The sequence below is a fragment of the Camelus ferus genome, chromosome 12, assembly GCF_009834535.1.
Source record: "Camelus ferus isolate YT-003-E chromosome 12, BCGSAC_Cfer_1.0, whole genome shotgun sequence".
NCBI lineage: Eukaryota > Metazoa > Chordata > Mammalia > Artiodactyla > Camelidae > Camelus > Camelus ferus.
In genome coordinates this window covers 49,924,287-49,948,241 of record NC_045707.1, presented here as the reverse complement: position 1 = coordinate 49,948,241, position 23,955 = coordinate 49,924,287, and the positions used below count along the sequence as shown (strand labels likewise).

Below are 23,955 nucleotides of genomic sequence, written 5' to 3'. Positions count from 1 at the left end.
TGTGGAAATGGTTACTGTACAGTTACTACATATCAGACTCCATGCTAGAGGTTTCACATGCATTATTTTGTCTCACTGACCCATGGTTAGTGGTCATCACCCTCTTTCTCAGAGGAGAAAACTGGAACCTAGGGGAAAATCCGCCCAACATCCCAAAGCTACTTGGGTGCAGAAGAGCCAAAGCTTAATTGGTTTTGATTTGAAAATCTCCCTTCTACCAAACTACTTACTATCCAGCAAGCCAGGGGTGCAAGATTTCTAACATTTCACACTGAAATCAGATAACCAAGCTCACTGTGAAGGGAGGAAAGATGTCCCGTGTGCCACAGGAGTGCATCACTACTCAGCCAAACTATATGACTACCTCGTCCCCCATACGACCTGCATATTCCTACCTTCTTTCCTCTGATATGACCTCCTTCACGTCATGTTCTTACTTCATACCAAACCTATCTTAAATGCTACATCCTTCATAGTATGATCACTCATCTTAAAACTTTGTGCATATTTGCCATATACTGCATTTTCACTTATTTATTTATATACTTGTCTCTTACACCCATTAGATTAAATCTTTCAAATGTTCATTAAGATAACACTAGATTATAATATAAGCAAATTAAAATTAGAAATATTTTAAATATTACAATTTCAAATGAGTTCTAATGTTCCTAAAGCTCGTAATTTTTTTTTAAAGTTCTTTACTTCTCTAACTAGAATTAAAGAAATCAAAATAATTTCAACACCTGTAATAACAGATAGTGTTAGGGAAATTATACAGAAAACATGTAATGTCAAAATTAAAGTTACTGGTCTGTATGAGGACAGTGCAAAAGGAAGATTACTATTCAATACGACAGGAGATATTTAAATACAACACTGCAGCAGCATAAATATGATAAAACCTCACTCTGATATAAAAAGAGGATTCTCAAGATCTAGTTTTAATGCTATGCCAGCCTAAAAACAAATCTGTAATTCACTCATTACTATCTACAAGGCAGTGCGGAAGACATAAATGTGAGGTTTTCTTCCCAGGAGGCTTTTATTTTTCACAATCCTACACAACAATGGAATCAACACATCTAGAACAAATACCAAGGTTTTCTTTATTAAAGCTACCAGAACGAATGTTAACAAGATTATTTTCCCTGTAGCAGAATACTAAGAAATAAAAGAAGCTCAAGTATGAAAATGGAAGAATACCCTGGACAAAGACCTGGATACCATTAAAATATACTAAGAAAACTCCAAGGTCCTAGCAAATGCCTGATGTTCACAAAAAGAAAACACCCACAACACAGGAGGTATTCCATAAAGCGACTACAGTTAGCAATTTATTCATCTAAGCATTTCACTCTTACTTTTTCAGAATTATTTCAGATGCACCCTTGCTGAATATTCGATAACTTCCATCTGAATTTTTCAGGACAGTACTCATGGACTTCCTAACAGAATTGAAGGTGTAGACTTTGTACAGTGCTTCTTCTGGTATTTCATTTCTAACATCCTGATAATCCCGTTTTAAATCCAAAAGAAGTCCCAACAAGGCACATTCAGTTTTATTACCAACATGACGAGGTAATCCACCCTCTTTCTCTGGTGGCTATAAGAGAAAAGAGGTTTAGAAGCCAGTATTATCATGTTTCTCTACAACAGTTTAATTTAAAATACAACACAGAATGAGTCATACTAAAACAAAAAAAAAAAAGGAAATTTCCAGAATCAGCATTTTCAAACAGGGACATAGAAAAGGTACGGTAGAAAGGTGCTCTGGGGTGACAATGACATGGATTCCAATCTCAGCCCTGCCAGTTATGAGCTACATGAACTTTTGGCAAGTTACCCAACTGTTGTGGTCCTTGGCTTCAGCATCTGGAAAACAGGGGCACTTAGGATCCAATAATTAAATGAGATAAGACACATAAAATTTAAAGTTGGTTCCTGACACATAGTGGAGCTTACTAAATTTTAATTCCTTTTCATTTCCTGTTTTCACTGAATGACTATATTAAACAATTCAAAATTAAATCTACTTTGTCAATTTTTATGGCTTAAAATAAAAGTATATGCATTAAAATAAAGCACTGCTGCCTAATACATAAAAAAAATTTACTTCCTTCATAGTATCTTCACAAATACATCCTTATGTACTCATCACAGTGGTATTAACGGCAGATGTGACCATCTCTACGTAATAATTCAACAAAATAAGGCTCAGACTTTCAGCTAGTAAAAGGCAAAGCTAGATCTAGAACCAAGATCCCATAACTCTCCAGTCCAATAATCCAATTCATGCAATATTAATTTTATTTATGGTCTTCATCCATAAATCACTAGAACACATTGAGTTAGTCCCCAAAAGTTTAAGGAACACCTTGTAGGTAGGATCCACTGAGAAACCAAACAGAATATATACAAGTATATATAAAACATATTATTTTAAGTTGAAATCTGAAATTTCCTCTAGAATTGAAGGTTGACTTTGAACAGTGAGACAGACTGGTCTTTCACAAAATGAGCATGGTAAGAATTTAAAATTAAAGACTTGTTTTGGTCATAAGCCTCAGTTTTTAAACACAGGAAATTAAAAAATATAGGAGAAGAAAATACAAGTAAACAGAATGTATATGTTGATCAACACATCTTACTAGTAACATAAATTGTATCTGAAGAAACTCATATACAGTATATGAATATATGCCTTTAAAAAACTACCAGGATTCCATTCTTCAATTTATATATAGTAATGATAGGTCTAACGTGCTATATACAGTCTAATCATTACAAACTAAAAATTTTTTTCACATATAAGTTATTAAAGAAATCTTACCAATATTTTTGATGTGTAAGCACAATTCACAGAAATTCCTGTTACAAGATAGGACAAAATATTCGGTGGAATAGCTTCTGGTTCAGGAATCTTTTTATAATGTTTTTCATTTATGTAAGCTTGAACAACTGTCATTCTGTTCATTGTCAATGTTCCTGTTTTATCTGAACAAATAGCTGTAGCATTTCCCATGGTTTCACAAGCATCCAGATGCCTTACTAAATTATTATCTTTCATCATTTTCTACAGTGACAAAAAAAAATTCAGTTAAGCTACATATAACACCAATCACCTTACATTAAAATGATTATAAACGGCTTTAAAATCAGAACTAAAGCTCCCAACTTTACATGGACACATAGCACAAAAGCACCAATTTAATACTGGAAGAATTTTAGCACATTTGACCTATTCGAATGAGCTAAAGAGAGTACTAGCTTTCTGCGGTTTCAATCACTTTCCTTCTACATAACATAACTTAGTAAATTATTCTGTATCCATATGTAAATTGTGCTAACAATATGCCTCCAACAGCTTCTGCAAAGTGTCCTCAAATTACGAGGGCAATGACAATTTGTACTCTAAGTACAGAGGTACTTACAGCCATGTAAGAGTATGTTACATGTAAGGACTAAGTCTCCTTTTTATTAAGCAGAAAAAAAAAATTCTTGTATCAATCACCAAGGGAAAAGTAGCTTTTATCAGTTAAAATATAGAGCTTGTGGGCATGCAGTGGCCTGATTTTTTTTTTTTTTTTTGGACTCCGATAGACGGACATAACATATCAAAACCAAAAAGGGGCATTTTTTATCTTTTCCATATGTTTGTACACTTTGTATTCTCACCCTTACAATCATTCCTTTCTCTTATTTACAAGAAAAAAAAGAGACAGTTTCTAGAGAAACAGGAGTTCTCACAGCAGCTCCAAGATGCATTTAAGTTAAAATGCTTGATAACTGACTCTCAAAACATATGTGGAATGGGTTAAAAACTGCATAGAGATATTTTAAAGTATGCTCTGTGACTACTAAGATGCAAGATACTGCCAAAAAAAAAAACCTGGTTCCTTGAAGAAATAAATATGGAGAAGGAAAATTATAGTGACTTGCGTTAACACTAAAGACTAAAAGAAAGAAGTTCTACAGTAAAGAAAATGAGTTCAGTTTGCAAAACACAGGAGCCTTAAGGACTACACATCAGTGAAAAGAAAAGTAACTGGCAATATTTGGGCTAAATAAACATTAAGTAAAAGCTTTAAAAACACTAGTTAAAATGGTCCTTCTCACTGTCTATCAAAAGAATGCAAATCAATCCTGCCTACATACTATTGATCAACTGAAAAATTAACATCCTTAATGACTATTCAAAGTGAATTAATGACAATATTGGTCAAATGACTGATCTGTCTAAAACTTACGTTTAGTCTGATTATTTCTAATTATTTTAAAGCATCACAAAAAGGGACAGATGATTATACTACACTTCATTATTACTTGATACATTTACTATTTTATTTTTGAAACAGAAAGATGTGAAATGCCTGAAAAGAAAATAAACTCAAACAGTAAAGAAAAAATATTCTTATCCTGACAGGTCTATTGAAAGTTCTTGGCAACACTGAAGATAAGAGTGCTAGAGAGGAAACTATGACCAATTATGCTGTATCACTCTGTCAGCAATGCCACTTAAGGAGTAATACTAATTAATATTAGAAAATTGACAAGAGCAGCATTCTTCCACTAGGTATAATTTTATTTCTGAAGTCATTTTGAAAGAAAGATCAAAACTGTCCAAGCGAACTGCTTAATTCAATTCACCTTTTCCATATAAGATAGAAAACTGTTTAAAAATAAATTAATTATCCTCAAATATAATATTCCTTTAGGTAAACAGTAGTTAGCAAAGCCATCGAAGTTCATTTTACTTCGAAAACAGGAAGGACTGAGCTACTGCAGATGCTGTGGTCAGAGGAGGTGACATTAGAAGAGACCTGAATCAAGTTAGAGAGCTGACGACCCAAAGGAAAGAACACATGGGCCCTCAAGTGAGGACACAGCTGGCCTATGTGAGAACCAGCAGGAGTCTGGAGAGGCTGGACTGGAGGGAGGGAGAGGTGGGAGATGAGCACTGAGAGGGAAGCAAAGGCCAGACAGGGCAGCGCCCTGCGAGCCTCGGCAGAGCCTTGGATCTTACTCTAAGTCTGACAAGAAGCCAGGAAGTTTTGCACAAGGAAACAGTATGATCTGAATTATATTTTTAGAAACATGAGTCCAGCTACTGTGTCAAGGCTAGACCATGGGGTCATGAGGGTATAAGCATGGAAACAAGAAGGCCTTAAATGCTCAGATCCAAATGTCCCACAGGTAAACGACAAACATACTCATTTCAGTTTCACAGATGGAAACAGGAAGGGGTGTGACAACACAGTGATCACAGGAGGAAAATGAAGCTACAACTTTCCCCAGCAGTTACGCTCAGTTTTGTGTCAAGGCTGTCCTCCCAGCAATGTACGGGCCTCAACGCATCATCTTCAAACTGCAGGGACGGGGAGGGAATCAATGACAGCGTCTCTAAAGAAAACAGTGTAGATTTATGGAAATCTCTGACTTTCAGAACCCAAAAGAGAAGAACCAGGGGTGCATTTTCTATACCAGATGAAGCTTTACTCCCAGGCTACCTCCTTAACTGCTTCCCACTTACCTTGACTGAATAAGCCAGTGAGATAGTGACTGCAAGCGGCAGACCTTCTGGCACTGCTACCACCAAAACTGTGACTCCAATAATGAAGAACTTCACAAAGTATTGTATGTAAATCGGTGTGCATTCAGCAAGCCAAGGTCTCTTCTGAATCCAGAATGTATGAATTACAAAATATAATACGAGAATGATAACTGTGATGGCAGACATCAACAAACCTTTCAGGATACAGAAAGAAGGAAAATGTCATTATTAAATAGTCCAGACTCCACTCATTGTCAGTTACCTATTAGCCACTGGAAGGATTACAACTACTTTGGTAATATTTATTTTAATTTCTCTGTGAAATTGTTACCTCCTTTTCTATACCCGTAACTCATCATTTGACATTGTCAGATTTAATTTCTGCTTCCAAGTATAGCCCTGTCCCCAGGAGAACTGGGAAAAACGCATTAATGATTCTCTTCTAGACTCAACTGTATCTTCAGTCTTTCACTAACGCCAAGACAAAATAATAGGCAATGACAATGAAATACCAAAACCTTAGTATATAAGCTGGTGCTTTACATGTTGGCAAGTTGCCTAATAATGAAAGAGAAATTGGTAAGAATATGATCAATGGGGAGAGACCTGCAATTAAATATTCAATCCTATGTTTTTCATGAAAAAACAGATAATTGAAACTATTTCTTAATTTTATCCATCGATCCTTACTGCTTATTAAGTTAGAAAACAAGAGTTAATCTTGTATTACAAATTATTTGCCTTCCTGTTTTGTGGGATACTTAGCTCCTTATAAATGAGTACTACAAAATAAGGCAAGTCCACATGGTGGGTCTAATTACCCAATCTGATGTCTACTAAATACCATCACCATCTTAAATCCACCCATTTTCCACAATACTATGAGTCAGCATTACTATCTGGCTATATATTACAAAAAGCAAGTATCTGCTATAAGACAAGAAGCTATTTGAGGACAGAAGCAAAAACTTAACTTTTTCCAGTATACTCCTAGTAAGTACTAATAGAGTGATCCAATGTAAGTGACTTTAAGAACATAGGCTTATTCAGCCATACATGTTCTTTCACAAAAATGATAAACCCTGTTTTTAGCCAAAGCTCTGCTTTTTTTTTTTCTCCCTGAAGAGTGATTCTATTAACAGGTGTTTTATAGTGATGGTTGCATTTTATAACTTCAGCCTCACCATGATGATGCTGTTTAACTAATCCATTCAATGTGAGTAAACTGTAACTTTTAGAAAAACATGTGACTAATTTTTTTTTCATAGTCAGTAAAAAGATGAGAAAATGTATGTGAGATTTCTTTTTACTAAAATATACTTGGGTAATCTGTATGGAGTAACCTCACTGCCAGCCCTTCCTCTACTGCTCCCAGAAATTCAGAGATGAGCTCATGGGCTTGTGTACTGGGAAGGCTTGGGCGTTCACCCTGACCCAACCACTTATTTATCAGCTAGCTCACAGAAGACACTTCCTCTATGTAAAATGAGGATAATAGTTCCTAAGCTGCAAAATATTATGAGGAGCTACAATACCTCAAAAGGCCTGGTACATAGGAGATAAAACTAAAAATATTTTTAACTCCTCTTCCACTCACAAAACAGCCTTAAGTGTGCCAAAAGATTTTTAAGCAGAAAGTTAGCATATTGTAAAACAAAACATGTTAGTTTCTTGTATATATCATACCTGCTTTGCCAATCTGAACAGCTAGCTTTGTCAGTTTCCCTTGTAAAACAGATTTTTCCTTTTTTGGCAAATTCGCTTTCTTTTTGTCTTTTTCATCACCATCTCCACCTTCTTCACTCTTCAAAGGCTGCATTTCCATGGCTGCACCATCCTGGGCTTTTGCTACATTGAAGAGCAAATATAACCTCACCACATGTTAAAGGCATACATATCACTTAACATTTTCAAGTAATTTTTGAAAAAAAAATCAGTTTCTCACAGAAACATGAAAATATTTAAACATTCAGCTTTGTGTGTGCATGTCTGTGTGTTGGCGTCTGTGTCTACCCTGACAAAATAAGGTAATAGGATACTAGGTTTTGAAACTTTTTAGCAGATTTGAAAATGCTGTGCTAGGAAATAGGGATGAAGCATAAGAAGAAACACAGGGCCCTGAAAGTAAGAGCTAAATAACAAATCACTTCTCTTCCTATGTGCTGTGTTGGATAATGAGACTCATTCCAAACACCAAAAATGCTTCCTATATAAGTTATGACCATGCTGTAGAACATTATGTATGACCACACATATAGAGAAATGTACATATGTTTACATTTTTAAATAAATGCAGGAACATTTACATTATATATATATATATATATACACACACACACACACACACACACACACATACATATATATATTTCTTATGCATTTTTGCTAGCAATTATATAGTAACCAATGATAATGATACCTGAGCCTTAAGTTTAAAATTGCCTACATCTGGGCTTTTCTAAGCTTACCACCACAAGTCATAATTAAAATCTTATTACCACTGTAAAGGCAGCATGAGCACGGCACTGACGGAAGAGATTCACCCAGGTAACATGGTTGCTGACCCACGTGTATCCTACTTCTGGATGAATACAGTGCACAGGAGATATAGCTTTGGATGTAATGAGAACAAGCTAAGTATACTTTTATACTCCTGAATTTACCTTTGTTGCGATTCTCAATAGCTCCATCTTGTTTCTTATCTGTAGGAACAAAATGGGAATTAAAGCTTTCCAAAAGAAATGAATACAGCCATGCTAAATTATGCAAAGGTAGCTCACATTTCTATAAGAGAACTGTTACACAATCGTTGGGGTGTGTGTGTGTGTGTGTGTGTGTGTGTGTGTGTGTGTGTGTGTATAGATTAGAAAGTATTTGTCCTATAATAACTCCCTGCATGTTAACCATGGGAGAATACTCCAAAATAACTTGGATCATCTATTCTTGTTTGATTTCTCCATAAGACTTTACTCTTTTTTTACGCTGTAACATACCCAAATATGGTACAAGAGGTTTTAAAACTAAATACAGATACACAATCCTATATCTGTAACAGAATGTAGAAAGGGGCAGGGGTAGAGACGAAGGGAGGAATTTCCTAGGAAGACAACAGGTGCACAAAGGAGCTTTGACGGAAATGAGAATAAAACCGGTATGTGTAAAAAAGACAGGGGAGGCAAGCAAGTAAAACTAGAACACAAAGATACAAAAGAAGCAAATAAGACAACCAGTTAATTCCCAAATTAGCTTAGATTTAGAGAAAAAAGAAAGATAGGGATGTCTAAAGTAATAAATCAAGGAGTCTACAGTTTGGAGTAGACAGTGTAATATTAAAAATAACAAAGAGGAAGCAGAACCATCCAGTCTATTCTTCTTCCAACTTCTCTACCAAGGACAGCTACCTTCAAGCTGGAGAATGTGGAATAAATATGGTCAAAGAAGAATAGATGCTCCAGATAAGATGAGGAGACAGTATGAGAGCATCAAGCTACTTTGAATGAACTCAAGTTTGGAGAGAGACCAGACAGTCATATTCCAGACTATGAAGGGAATTGAGACAGATTACCCTGGAACATAGTCTATTAATACATAATATTCATATAGTCAAGGGAATGGGAAAAGAGCTGGAAGTCCACAGATGGAAAAGTGGTGTCTCCCATTCTAAAAACAACCCCAAGAATCAAAAATGGTGGGTAGTCAGATATTAATTCCTGGAAATGCTCTTGACTTGACTAACAAAAATAGGTACACAAGATCTTAGAAAAAAAAGAGTGCTTATTGGAAAAGAAAATGTGAGGTCAATAAGAATGAAGCCATGATGCAAACATCCCTTTCTTTTTTTAACAGGGTCTGCCGACTTGAGTCTCCTATCAGTTAGGATGCAACAGTGTATCGTTAAGACCACAGACTCTTCAGCCAGGTAAGTGGGTTTATCTAGATCTTTGTACTAGATAAACCCACTGTACTAGATCTTTGGCCTGGAGCAAGTTATACAACCTCCATAAGCCTCAGTTACTCATCAGTAAAAAGATAAACAGTTACAACATATATAAAGCACTCAATAAATGGTATCATTAATACTGGTTTTCAAATTGCCTTTCATTCTTCCTTAAGACACCTAAGGTGACACACGGAGGGCTACTGTGAGGAGTGGGGTAGGGAAAACCTAGAGTTTGGGGCTTGCTACCCTTGCCTGCAGCCAGAGCCTTTCAAACATATTTCTGTTTGAAATAAAGATTTCACAGCTAAAGACAAAACCCAAAGAATGAAACAAAACACATAAATATTAAAAACACTCCTGTGGTCACTGCAAGCCAGATTTTAGCAAGGCATTTATTTTAGAGCTCAAAATACCAATGTGTGTGAGAGAAATATGGGCTCACTAGTTTAAGTAAAATTAAATAAATCTAAGTGGTTGAACCACAGTAAACTGCTGTCAACTGAAAGGGAAAAAAACTCGAGCAGAGTGATCCCCAGTAGGAGTAAAGGGTGGTCCAGCAGATACTTAAAAGCAGAGTGGGAAAGGTTTTAAACAAAAAAGTGACGGAGCCACCAAGTGGTTCTGAACTGTTTGCCTACGTATGACAGAGCTTCTTATAAGATCCCTGAGGAAAAACTGCAGTTATCAAGTTTGCTGACAACAGATCACTCGGAGCAACAGCAGACACAATGGGTCAAGATCAAAATGTAAAATCTTGGTATTGAATGATGGGCTGAATATAACAAGGTAAACATAACAGGTGTCAAAGTGAACTCTTGGCCTTATGGCTAAAAACCAACTACATAAATTTATACTGGGAAATGAGAAAAGCAGAAAACTTGAACAAAAGCCCAATGAGGCCAAAAAGTGCTATGTCTGACAGAGAAAGCTACTACTGAAGTATCAGAAAAAAAAAAAAAAAACAAATAGGAAGTGAGAATTTAATTCACTTTTCTGGTCAGATGACAGGGAGATTCTAAAACCAGAGAATAAACAGTGTAAAGCCAACAGAAACGTACAAGGAGATAGGGCATCTGTCTGGCTATGGTGATGTGGTCACCACAGGCCCTGCCCGGACGACTATGCCTAAAAAAATCCCCGCCCCTCTGTCAATTCCACTACTTGAAAGTACTATACTGGGTAATTAACTTTTTGCAGAATGCGTCATATCAAAATCTGATGAAATAAGTCTATTTTTGGTACCAGTTCTTACAGTCTAGCTGCTGTGTTTCCAAACACCAATTCTTACAGCAACCTACTGTTCTTACTTTTCTTTTCCTTTTTCTTCTCATCTTTCTTCTCTTCCTCTTCACCTCCAGCTCCAAGTAAGGTAAAGATAATTCCAGTTTGAGAATTTACACCTACAGCAGTAACCACCATTCTTCCAGAGCCTTCCATTACATGAGTACCTACAACAACAGAAAACTTGTTTTTTAAAATTCAGTAAGATATTACATAAAACCTTGTGCTTAAGGGTTTAACTAACAAGTCGTCTGAGTTCAAAGCTCACTCTACCACTCATTTATCATGTGATATTGGGCAAATTATAAAATTGTAATTACTCATCCGTAAATGGGGATAACAGTACTTACACTTTATAAAAATGAGACTCAAATTACGTCCCGAAGTGTGAAGTGTTTGGCACAGTGCCTGGAATTTGTAGGGGTTCAATGAATGTTCAATATTTAAATTATAACTGTATTATTATTATTAGAGTCATTTCTCTGAGAAAATACATCGCTTATAAAGAAATGTGCTTATAACCAAAAGGATTCCACAGCAACCACTGCCAGATTTCCCACCCCAATCCCACAACCTCTGCCTAACCCAGGCTTTACCCCAGCCCGTCTAGGCTACTGCTACAGCCTCCTAGCTAGTCTGTCCTTCCAGTTCATCCTGAAATCAGTTTTAACTTTCCTAAAATGTGATTTTATCATCAGCCTCTCATGGCTCAAAAACCTGACTATACATTGCCTACTGGACAAAGTCCAAAGTCTTCATTTTGAGACCCACTAACCTCCAATTTTTTCATCCACTTCTCTAACATAAAATTCCAGGAGAGAAAGCTGGGGAGCAGTGATGGGAACCCTGACTGAACTGACTGAATTCTGATTCTGTCCCTCACAACAATCTTGCAAGTTGGCAGCAGGCACTATTATTCTTATTTTCTAGAAACTTGCCCAAAGTTACACAACTAGTAGGTGACAAGGCAGACTCAACCCAGCTCTGTCAGAGGACAGAGAACATATTCTTCTTAAAATATAATGCAAGTAAGTTTGCTTACAGCTCACCAACTTGTACATCAACAACTCTGTATCTTCTCTTAACTCATTAAGAGGCTTCTCACCTCTCTATTCTAATGTTTTTGTGGATTTTAAGTAGCTTTCAAAACTTAACTCTTTTTTAAAAACTCAATAAAGCCTAATTTATTTGATCTCCTAGTTCACAACCATCTAGGGGGCAGGGTCTGCAGCACCTACTACCATCCATTCTACCAAATCAATGCTCAAGGGTTATCTGCAAAATAAGATCATAAAGCATGTGTACTGAATCCAGTAGTTAAGAATTTTTATTTGGCTATTAATTACTAATTTATCCAATATCATTTTTTTAGGCCTTTGATTTTCTTGCTTTTAAAAATCTATATTCTAACTATTTCATTAATTATTAGTTTATTAGCCTAATAAAAAAACGCAAGGGAAACAAGAAATGAAATTTAAAAAAGGGAAATGGTATTTACTAATCAAGGATTATATGTAAAAGACAGTTTTGCTTCTGTAAATAATTCTGGTTTTCTGCAAATTTCACTTATTTTAATGTCCTGCTCTTCTTTACCACAGGTAATCAAATGTTGCAGTTAATAAGCTACGGCAAAGTAAATGGTTTTTGTTCTGGTTATATACTCACTACTAACTGAAAAACTGCTTTAAAACATCTAAATTTAAAAAGCCAAGAACAGCAGTGAGAGATGGCATCATGAGAATAAATTTAAAAATAAATGCATTTCATGTTTTTAGTAAATTTTTGGAAGAGGGAAATAAATGCAGAAAAACTTTCCCACCCGTACTGTGATAAGGGACTCCAGAAAGTTATTTCAGTCTTTTCTTAAACATGGAAAATTTTATAGCATCCTCCTGGTATACCTGGTGTGTTAAGAACCTGAGTCTACAAAAACTTGCCACCCATCTCTGCTAAAACAGAAAAGGACCAAGGTTCAGTTAAGGGATGCCAACCTGAAGAGGTAAGCACTGTGTAAATAAGCTAGTTGTACACCAAAGCCCATGAAGTGTATGTGGCAGAAGGGAAGAGGAGATGATCTCAGTCTATGGCACTTAGGTATGATTGGCTAGCTTTCCCTTCCTTTGGAAAGACCATAGATTTTAGCTGGTTAACATTAACCACAGTTTCTTAGAAGGATGGCAAGGAATAACTAAAGTAAGTATACATTAAACTTAAATACATTAAGTATCCAAGATATTTCTGTCTGTTTGGAATGAATTTCAAACATACCAATATAAACAAAAACCCAAATAGGGTATGAATGTTCTTAGTAGTGTAGGATATTCAAGGTATATAAATCTTATAATTTTTTTCCCAGGAGACATGTCTATATTACAACTTAAACTTTTCCCCTATTTATAATGGTGTTTATAAATGTATATAATATATGAAATCACTCTGACTTTTAGGGGTGGGCTGTTTTACAATCAGCCTTTTGGCATATATTTACAAATCTTAAAAAGGTAATAGTTAAACTTAGGTATGTGTCTGAAGTTTGATTTTAACTTAACTGACCCTTGTCACAGGTTTGACTTTGGTTTCAGTAAAACTATGTTCAACCAATTAAAATATAAAGTTCACAGAGAAGAAATGAAAAAGTATAGCTGCCAAGTTATTAAATGGTTAAATCAGCAGGAATCTCCGTACAGTGTAGGAAACGCTGGCATTTCATTAATATCAGAAAATGATAATTAAAGACAAAAAGGCAACAGTTTGCTTACTCCAAACGCTAGTATAATTCAATCTAACAAATATATTTAAAACAACTGTCTTACAAACAATTCATAAATTCTATAAAGAATGCTAGAAAGTTAAGAGTTGGTAACTGGAAATCAAAGGTTAAAGAACTGGCACACTTCTGGAGTCAGGCTGTGGTACCCAGGCTTCCTTTCATGCAGTATTTTAGAAGAAAGGGTGTACTTTTCTTTGTCATCCTTTCCTTTTCATTTCCAGTTAGCCTAAGGTCTAGCTATCAACAGTCAGGCCACCATCAGAGCCTCCCAGGTACATAACCACCTCCCCTGTTCAGACAGTACACTCCCCTATACAAATCCTTCCCTTCCCTCTTCCATTCTCAGAACGTGTCTTAACCACATGCAAATTCAGTTCTGCTTGGTAGATGCAGCGCTACTCCTAGACCTGTTTATTAGTCATATCATCTTAGATAAATAGTTACTGTCTCAGACTCATTCCTCAGTAGTTAAATGAGGAAGTGAGATTAGGTAAACTTCAAAGATTCTATCAGTTTTTTTTTTTAAACCCTGTCCTTTGTAGACCATCACAGAAAATTCATTAATTTGCTTTAAATACATAATCATTCTTTAATTTTATCTTTCAATAGTCCTTAAGAATAATTGTGATATGGAAAAACAGAACAATTCAACAAAGACCATTAGTGTAATGATAAAACTAAAAGGCTTAACATTAATTAAAACTGACTCTCAAATCTCTTCATTTTTCTGGACTCAGGTTCCTCATTTGTAAAATATAACTCTAGATTTAAAGATCTCTAGCTTACAAAAAAAAGTCTGCTAGCTTACAAAAAAAGTGTCTAAGGATTATAAGGGTAGAAGCTAACATAAAATACAGAATCCTCTTCACATTATTGGCTCTTAGGGAAACTGTATTTGCTGACAGTGGTATAAAGTTGTGGAGGAGGAAAAAGTTCAAAGTTATGAAAGAAATTCATACCTGATAAAAGTAAGGGATCCTTATCTAAAGACTTCTTAACATGATCAGATTCTCCAGTCAATGAGCTTTCATCAATTTTAAGATCATTTCCTTGAATAAGTATGCCATCAGCTGGAAGAAGATCACCTAAAACAAAACAATGATGCATTAAACCGTGAACAAGATTACAACAGTATTACACCCTGTGTAAGATGTACTGCCATTTTTTACTTACCATATTTCACCTGAGCAATATCTCCAACAGTAATGTCAGCTACAGGTATCTGAATGACCTGACCACCCCTGATGACTGTGAACTTCTGTTCTTGTTCAATTCGACTCTGCAAACCTCTGAATTGCTTTTCTTTACTCCAGTCATTGAAAGCTGTTACTAAGACCACACACACTACTGACAAGAGGATTGCAGCTCCTTCAATCCAACCAGTTTCACCTTCACCTTCTTCCTCTCCAGCAGAAGCCTGTCCACAAACTAATTGGAAAGAAAGAAAATGCTTATTAAAAAAGATTCTGCATTGATGGCAATAGATATGTAATTATGATGGCTATATATCCCGTTGATTTTACTTATAGCTCTGAACACCTTATTGACTCAAAGCATTCCATAATGATGAGGATGCCTACCATGTCAAATTCAAATTCCCTGCCTCCGGAGATTTTCATCCTCAGGATAGGGAGGCAGTCTAGGGGACTAGTTCAGAGTAAGGACACTGGGGAAGATTAAATCTCAATCCCTAAGGCAAGTTACTTACTTTTGGGACTCAGTTTCTTCATCTGTCAAATTAGGAGACCATCACCTACCACAGAGTTGTTGTGAGATTAAAAAATGAGAAGAAACTTGCAAATTAGGTAGAGTAGTGACTGAGACATCCTTCACATTCAACCAATGGTTAATGCTATTAATTATTACATATAGTAGGCAGGTCTTACATAGACAATTAAGTTTTATGTGTTACCCATGAATCATGCTTGTTTACTGCTTCAGTATCAAAGGAGTGTGATAAAAGCCTGGCTTTCGTAAGATAAAAATTCAAGCAAACTGCTACTCTTTAATTCAACAATTTGGGCACCTACTCTAGGTTTCAGACACTGTTTTAGAAGCCAGGGATGTAACAGTGAATAAGACACATTAAGCTCCCACTCGTCAAGAAACCCAAACTCAGATGAGCAGGTATAGACGGTATATGAAGGATTCAGATAATAAAACACAAGTAATGAATTTCACATATCGTCAAGTGTCATGAAGAAAATATGGTAATGTGCTATCAAATGCAAAAAGCTGGGTGAACAGAGAAGGCCCCTCTGGATGTCCATGACATTTGAACTAGGAGCCAAAAGATACAAGGGAACTAGCCATACAGACTTAAGAGGAGAGGATTCCAGGGAGAGATTAAAGTCAGTGCAAAGGCTCTATGGCAGAAAAGAGTTTGGAGAAAGGCAGAAGAGGGAAAAAAGAAACCTCAAAACTGTAGGGTCAACAATGCTGAAGAAAGAACAAAGGAATAGTGCTTTTTGGACTTCGAGCTGTAATCTATTTGTGAGTCCAAAATCAATTCAGCAGCTCATGACCAGAATTTTGAAAAATGAAACAGAACAATACAGAAAGGATTTACATGTAGTAAAGGTAAGTATTGTTTTTTGAAAGCTTACTTTGGTTACTTATAAATTCACGTGAAGGAATATGGTCTTCTGCATTCCTAAGTAAGGATCTTTCTCACTGATAGTTAAGCTAAAATCTCTAAAAGTCAATGGTTCTTCTAGGACATGCAGAGCAGGAAAATGATTATTCACAAGAAAAGAATGAGTAAATGATGACAGTAGAAATTATTAAAACATATTCCAGAATATAGTATCTATAGATACAACTCACATAATCAAAAGCTTTTTGGAGTCCTGGATACTTTGAGTGCAAAGGGCCCTGAGACCAAAGAGTTTGAGAGCCACTAGTTTTATACAGTGACTGTAGACTTACTGATGGTGTGAGTTACAGTGCTTATTTTCACACCAAACAGTACCAGAAAAAAATTGCGATAATTTCAATTTCTATGACTGTTGAGTTCAATGAATGGATTTCCCTTTTAACAAATTACCACTTCTTAGTGTTCTATACAACATAATGAAAAGATACATGAAATACACTAATAAAAGCTAAAAAAAAAAAAGTACAAACACTAAATAACTTTTACCATGGAGCAAAAGTATCTTTATATGGTTTATTACCTTCTGGTAGATCTTTTTAAAGGGTCTTAGGACACTAACAACTCTAGATTATCATCTCAGTTGGATCTAATACCAGTATCTCCTTAAGCAAATTTGAAAAAGGGCTTGTCACTACATCCTACAAATGAAGTACTCTGAATTCCAAAAAGATATGCCCAGATCTTGTTAGTAAAAACAAAACAAAACAAAACAAAACAAAAACTACACCCGTTGAAAATATTTTCCTTCAGTTTTCTTAGTCTCGGGAAAAAATGTTAAAAGTAAGTTTTTAATCATTTTCTAACTCACTCAACTCTAGGACACCAATTCCCAGTATTCTACAACGACAATTGGGTAAACCAAGCCAAATAATTTAGCTATATGTTGCTAAATATGGTACAACCTCCCTTTTAAGATAAAAGACACACTGACACATCCTCTCACCTACCCATGTGTGCACATATACACATACGTGAGTGCACACACACACACACACAAACATCTTAAAATCTCAGAGGATATATATCAAAATGGTATGCCAGTAATTTCTAAGAACTGAGATTTTCAGTGAATATGATTTCCTTTGAATTGTCATCCCCCCTCCAATTTTTCTACACTAAAATATGTATTATTTAGTGATATTTAAAAAAATAATTTGGCTCCATATTGACAAGAATATTGCCTAAATCCTTTCTTATCTACATTAGTGATTCTCAGCTACAGGCAATCCTCCCTCCCCCTTTCTAGGATACCTAGCAGTGTCTGGAGACATTTTTAGTTTCCTCAACTCAGGAGGTGGTACAATGCAGAGGGCAACAAAAAATGTTCCAGCGCAGTGTCAACAGTGCCCCTTCTGAGAAACCTTGATGTACACTGACCGCAGACAAACTGGCTTATTCTGTGACCAACTACCTCCACTCCCATTCCCCTCCAAAAGTTCTCTCTCACATGAGCTCTAGGAAAACCTTTGAAAGAACTACTTCAAATGATTCTTAAGCCACCTTTTAGTTAGCAAATATTTATTAAACTCTCCATAACTTGAAGGGCAGGAGAACGAAGCTTTACAAACAGAAATATTTTGGTGAATCACTCTTCTGATCTATAAAATATTACATTAAATGTAATGACCAAAACCCAAGCTAGATTTCCTAGTAGTTACAGAATGTACTGTCAGGAATATCTATTTGAAGTAATTTTTTTAAAGGAGAAGAAGAAATTTAAAAGAGAAATGAGAAAGCCACAGAACAATAAAATCATTTGTAGCTGCAGGTTAAAGCAGAGCTACCACTCTACCATGGATTTTTCCACTGGGCAGAACACTGTGCAGCATAAAAATTTCTAAAATAGCAGGTAAATTACTCAAATCATGTATATAACAATTTAGAAAACCCCAAAATAAAAACCTGTTATTTCACAATAGTGTCCTAAAGAACTTAAAAACCATGATGACACATACTACATCATATGTATGGCTTAGCTCGTTGCCGGACAGAGTATGCGTATATTGGCAGGTTATTTAACCTCTGTACCTCACTGTAAAATGAAGAAGATACTACTTATCTCACAGGGTTACTGAGAAAATTATCTGAGGGGATATACTTAAAGAACTATTAAAAGCACTGTTAGAACAGTGCCTAGTACACAGCAAACAGTCAATAAATGCTGGCCTGCTACTGTTATTATATTAAGTAAGCCAATGAGCTGAACTCAAAAGTCATTTTTTTCCTCCCCAATTTACTTACGTGCATTATCCCCTTCTGGAGGTTGATAAAAAGAAAGGCCCAAAGATACTATGGCTGCAATTTCTAATATAATTAAAGTAACATCTTGTAATGCTTCCCATACTAACTGAAGAAAGGTTTTTGGCTTTTTAGGAGGTATAAAATTCTTTCCAAATACTGCTTCTCTTCTCTCTATATCTGCAGGGTTTCCACTTAAACCTAAAAAAAGAAACAAATCTCAGTGAACAATTTTACTACAAATGAAAATATTTTTTCAAAACACATTCATTCTTTACACTTTAGATTCACTACATTTAGATACAATTTCTAAGACCCTATCAAAGTGGTTTATTTTTGTGCCTAAACTAAGTGTACAGAACTTAAATCACTGAAATACATGTGCAATGCTTTAAGAAAACATTTTAAGTAGATGCTGCAAGGTTAAATTAAGAACTTCCACTTTTCTAACTGCTGGTTTTTAATCATACTATCTTACACCATCTTTTAGAGAACAGAAGTGATATGAGTTTAATGGTTTTACTTAGAATTAAACATTTCTCTGACCTTTACTTATGACATTTTTCCTCCGAAAGCAGGGAAATATATATATTTATTTGATTTACTTACTGCATCTTGGTTAACTTAATCGGTGAAAGTCTTTGATGTTCACTCTTCGCTGAAGAACAATGAAAAGTTCATCTATCACAAGCTCTAAAATTTTTCTTCTAAAAGGTCCGTTACACTTCACTGATAAAAGATTTGCAAGTCACAAAAAAAAAAGGAGACTTGGGATGACTTTTTTTTTTCTTCAAATTTTACTTTTAGGATTTATTTCCAATTGAAGAGGTAGGAAGTGCTACTGACTGACTGTACCTACGGTTACTGTAAAGAAAAAGGTACACTGTAGGATGTGCTATTTATTGCCTGGAGTGTGGAACTAGAAGGCTACAAGGGAAGAGGTTAAGAGAGAGTTGGATGAACATCAAATCTGCCTTTCCTTCATCCTACCAAGCAATTCCTCCTCTAATTTAATCCTGCTGATTCTGTCGAGCCTCAATAAATCCCAACCAGTTAGTGCAAACTACGCACACATTTACATTACTGTGGGGTACGAAAACATGGACAGCAGTGGCAAGCGATGTTTTTCCTTAGTTTAAAAATATACTGAAAAAGGGGACAGAGGTACCAGGATGACGTTTGATTTATCATTATAAATTTAAATTTATAATCATGTAACTTCAACTCTTTATTTTTTGGCAAGAGCTCATTCTATGTGAACACCAAAGGAGGAAGACACAAAAACGGCAGATCACCGGAAGGCACTCAGCTTTAAAGTGTTTTAGCTATTAATCTTGATGTGGAGGCAGGCAGAGTAGGAAACAGAGAACAAAGAAGTTCACTGTTAGAAAAAACAACAAGAAATAAATATACAGATTTTAAAGTAATTATTTTTTATTTATTATTCACTTACTTGTTAAAGGTACCAAAAAGCTTCCAGAGAATGTTTTCACTAGCAACTCTAACAAAGTCAGGTCCATCCTGGGCAGACTGAAAAGCATCTTAGATTTCTGATGACAAAAGTCATTAACTGAAAGCTTCCAAAGAGCTCTAAGCTTTGAGGCAGAGTCAACAGAAAGAAAGGCACTGAAGGACTGCACTGGCTGTGATTGGGGAGAGAGGAAACCTGCGATTTTAACTTAGAATCCACACGCTGTTTCTTCAGACGACAGCAATGCCCCTCAATCTCCTGGCTGCAAACAGTTAACAACGGTCTGTAGTTTAATTGGAGTAGGAGATTCAATGTAGTGAGGTTTTCCACAAAACACAATGTATTTCATTTAAAGAACTGTACTTTTAGATGTTCTGAAATTATGCACTTTCTGCTTTTCAAATTAAGTATCCTTCCTTTTACAAAAGGATATTAGATGGTGGGTAGGCCTATTCTGCCTCATATTTCAATGCCCTTATAGCAAAAATAAAAGGTTGTTATCCTGCCCCGTGTCAGTCTTCAATTTTTTCCAAGAAATACTCTGAGATATTGGTTCTATCAGTTAATAGAGGCTATCATTAATTACATATTAACACCTAAGTTTATAATATAACCACTGTAACTATACAATAATTCATTAAATCTTAACCTGTACTGGTTATAAACAGGCCAATATTGTATGTTAATGCTGAAAAGAACAGCCACAGAGCTAAGGACAGCTTAAAAATGCATCTTGGAGGGAATATGGGAAGTAAAAAAAGGTCACACCCCTATCAAGCCTCAGGATCCAAACTTGCCAAGGTCATTCACAGCCTCCCTTTCTGCTGTCAAATCCAGTGATACCTGCTGCTAAGAAGCCTCCTCTGGGTTCCAGACAGACAGATGAGCTGCCTCTTCAACAGCTCCCCTGAGAGGTCCAACAGACCTCTCGCACTCTGCACGTCCAAACTGGAGTCCTCCCGAGCTTCCCCGTATCCTCTGCGTCACTTTCTGGCATCTCCATCCTTCCAGTTGCTTGAGTGAAGATCTTCATATCATCCTGATGCCGCACTTTCCTCTCACACCCAAATACGTAGTCTCAGCCAGCGCTCATCCCGCTCAGAGGGAGACCTCCGCTCCTGGCTGTGTGGGGCTCACAAGGGATTGGGTCCTCCTCTACCACACACACCCCATCTCCTACCAATCTCCCCCACCACTCCTATTCCCTCCTGCTGCTCCAGTCTTCCCCCACCCCACCTGCTTGTTCCTTGATCATGTCCAGCACACCCCCACCTCATGGCCTTTGCACCTGCAGTTCCCTCTGCCTGGCGTGATCTTTCCCCATTCATTCACGACCTTGCTCCTTCATGTCATTCAGTCCTGCTCAAATGTCACTTGGCCAGGGAGGCCTTCCCTGCCCACCCTGTCTGAAATAGCACCCTCTGGTCCCTCTCTAGTCCCATCCCCTGCTTTATTTTTATCCCTTTGTTCTGTGTTGATCTTTCCAATTAGAATGTAAGCCCCATGGGTTTAGGGACTTGGTTTTGTCACTGCCATCATCCCCCTCCCTGAACCCGTCCCACCACATAGAATGTGGCACATATATACTGAGTCAAAGAGTGAATCAAGCCGATCATGTTGCCATCCTACAATCCTACAGTGTTCCTTCCGTCACATCTCTGTGCCTTTGCTCATGCTGCACTTTCTCCTTGGAAGGTGCTTCCTGCTCCTAGTCTGCCTAGAAAACTCTTACTTGTCCCTCAACACCCCACCAAACTGTCGCCAGCTTTGTGAAGTTCCCATGTCCCCAAGCAGAATGATCCAGTCATTCCTTGGTGACCCCAAAGCATCCTGTATGTGCCTCAGTTAATGCCTGAGTCTCATGTGATTTGTCTGTCTGTCTTCTCCAGTAAATAGTGAGCTTCCTGGGAGCAAAAAAAAAAAAAAAAGAAAAAAAAAAAAAAAAAGCTTACCCAGAGATTATCATAATTCTTCTCTACAACCCACCACACACAGAAGCACACACCCAGGTCACTGCAACACTAAGGTTGTCTGGTTTTGGAATCAGAAGACCTAGGTGAATCCTGTGCAAATCACTTAATTCCTTTAGGGGTTGAGGAGAAGCACTAATATTTGTTGGTGTAACTTACAAGATTGTTTGGAAGGACCAAAAGAGAAAGCACAAAGGACGCAAATCAAAAACTACAAGGCGATAGTTAATTAAGCTAAGGAAGGGGGAATACAAGTTACAAACTGAACACTACAGGTTTTAATTCCATATTGGGGGCAATTAATTTCTAATATAAAATAATAAACTTACATACTCTAAATATAACGAAGTTAAGAGGTTTGCAACAACAGTCTTTTTGCCACCAGATATTTACTGAGTATCTGTTAATTCCAGGTACTGTTCTACTTGCTGAGGAGCCAGTGTAAATAAGACAAGTCCTACATTCAGCAAGCTTGTATTATACTGGAAGGAGACAAATAAAGAGACAACTAAAGTAATATGAAGAGAAGACTGGCGTTTATTCTAAGTGTAATGGAAACTACTAGAAGGTTTTATAGCAGGGTAGTGATAACTAATCTCATTTAAACTGTGTGAAGGATACACTGAAAAGTATGAGAGTGGAGGAAAAGACCAGTTGGGAGGCTGCTTCCATACAAAGTAAGAGAGGGTGGTGGTTTGCATCTGGGTTTTGGAAGTGGAGGCAGAGTCACTGAATCTGCCACATATCTTGTAAGGAGATGAGACAGAACTTGCTGAAGAGTTGGATGTGGATGAAAGAAAAAGAAGAATAAAGAATGATACCTAAATTTTTTTTTTTTTGGTCCATGCATTTAGGTGGATGGATGATAGAGACATTTACCAAAACAGAACTGCAGAATTGGGTGGAAAAAGGGAGGCATGGAGTTAATGGCTCTGCGTTAGAGATTTAAACACGAGAGGACCATTAAATAAATAAATGTAAATGTCTAGTGAACAGCTCATTATTCATATTCAGAACTCAGGGAGAGACCTGAGCCAGACAATCCTCAATATACAGATGAGTCTAGATCCAGGGGCCTGATGAGAGCTCCTGTAAAGCTACAGCAAGTTGACAAGAAGAGAGTAGGGCTGAGGCGAGAGCCTTGGAGCACTCCAAATTGGATGGGCAGCTAGGGGTCTTTAAACGCCAAAGGCAACTGAGAAGAAACGGGGACACACACATACACACAGCTTTGTGCAGTACTACAGAAAGGGAGAATCTGAAAAAAGATAATGTGACTGATTATATCAAATGGTGTTACAAAGGACGAATAAAATGAAGACAGAGAATGGATAACTGGCTTTGCTAGATGGAGGTGGATGACCTTAATGAGGAATCTTCCAGTGAAGGTGTGGAAGAAAGTCTGATTAGAAGGAATCAGACAGAGAACGAGAATGAGTGGAAGCAATAAGGATAGATAACTTCTTCCTAGAGTGTGATGCAGTGGAGAGAAATAAAGCAGTTAATGGTCAATTAAAATGGCTAAATAAAACCCATTTTTTAAAAAAGTAACAGATATTAAGGCAAGTTATTTAGCAATGGAAACGAACAACTGGAGAAGACCACACTGGTGATACAGGACACACAGGCTAACTCATCCAAGTAAAGGCTTTGAAGAAGCCAGACGAAATGGAATCCAGGGTGTGGGTGTTAGCCTGTTACAGGTGTAGGAAGGGGCTTCCCCCTTGAGGAGGGGGAAAGCAAAGTTTGTGGGGAAGAGAAAGATAAGCTGTTGGAGCTGGTAATGAAACTCCACAGTCCTAGTTTTAAAAACAGAGGAGATATCATATCAAATCGTTGAGAATAACTTATAAATAAATATGATGAGAAACCTTCTGCCTAGTCCTGAGGGCTCAGCTGACTGTGGGGTGGCAGCAATGAGGCCAAGGGCATGCGTGGCATTGATCTCTTTATGGCCCAGTTGGCTTCACACACACACACACACACACACACACACACACACACACACAAACATATTCAAAAACCATCAAAAGCAGCCTCAGAAAAATATGCTTTTGGGGTCTGGAGCCACCATA

The 23,955-nt window shown here is 36.8% G+C and overlaps 1 protein-coding gene across 4 annotated transcripts in view; it reads right to left on the bottom strand.

The window, feature by feature from the left end:
• Window positions 1–23,955, bottom strand: part of ATP2B1 (ATPase plasma membrane Ca2+ transporting 1) — a 127,156-nt gene that overhangs the window by 30,800 nt on the left and 72,401 nt on the right. For all 4 annotated transcript variants that reach the window (XM_032493643.1, XM_032493641.1, XM_032493645.1 and 1 more), the window contains exons 3-11: window positions 18,443–18,640; window positions 14,719–14,973; window positions 14,505–14,630; window positions 10,802–10,942; window positions 8,218–8,256; window positions 7,241–7,402; window positions 5,534–5,748; window positions 2,834–3,076; window positions 1,365–1,606 (exon numbers count right to left, since the gene is read on the bottom strand). In XM_032493643.1, the coding sequence (XP_032349534.1) occupies window positions 1,365–1,606; window positions 2,834–3,076; window positions 5,534–5,748; window positions 7,241–7,402; window positions 8,218–8,256; window positions 10,802–10,942; window positions 14,505–14,630; window positions 14,719–14,973; window positions 18,443–18,640 (1,621 nt within the window). The remainder of the gene's footprint in view (window positions 1–1,364; window positions 1,607–2,833; window positions 3,077–5,533; window positions 5,749–7,240; window positions 7,403–8,217; window positions 8,257–10,801; window positions 10,943–14,504; window positions 14,631–14,718; window positions 14,974–18,442; window positions 18,641–23,955) is intronic.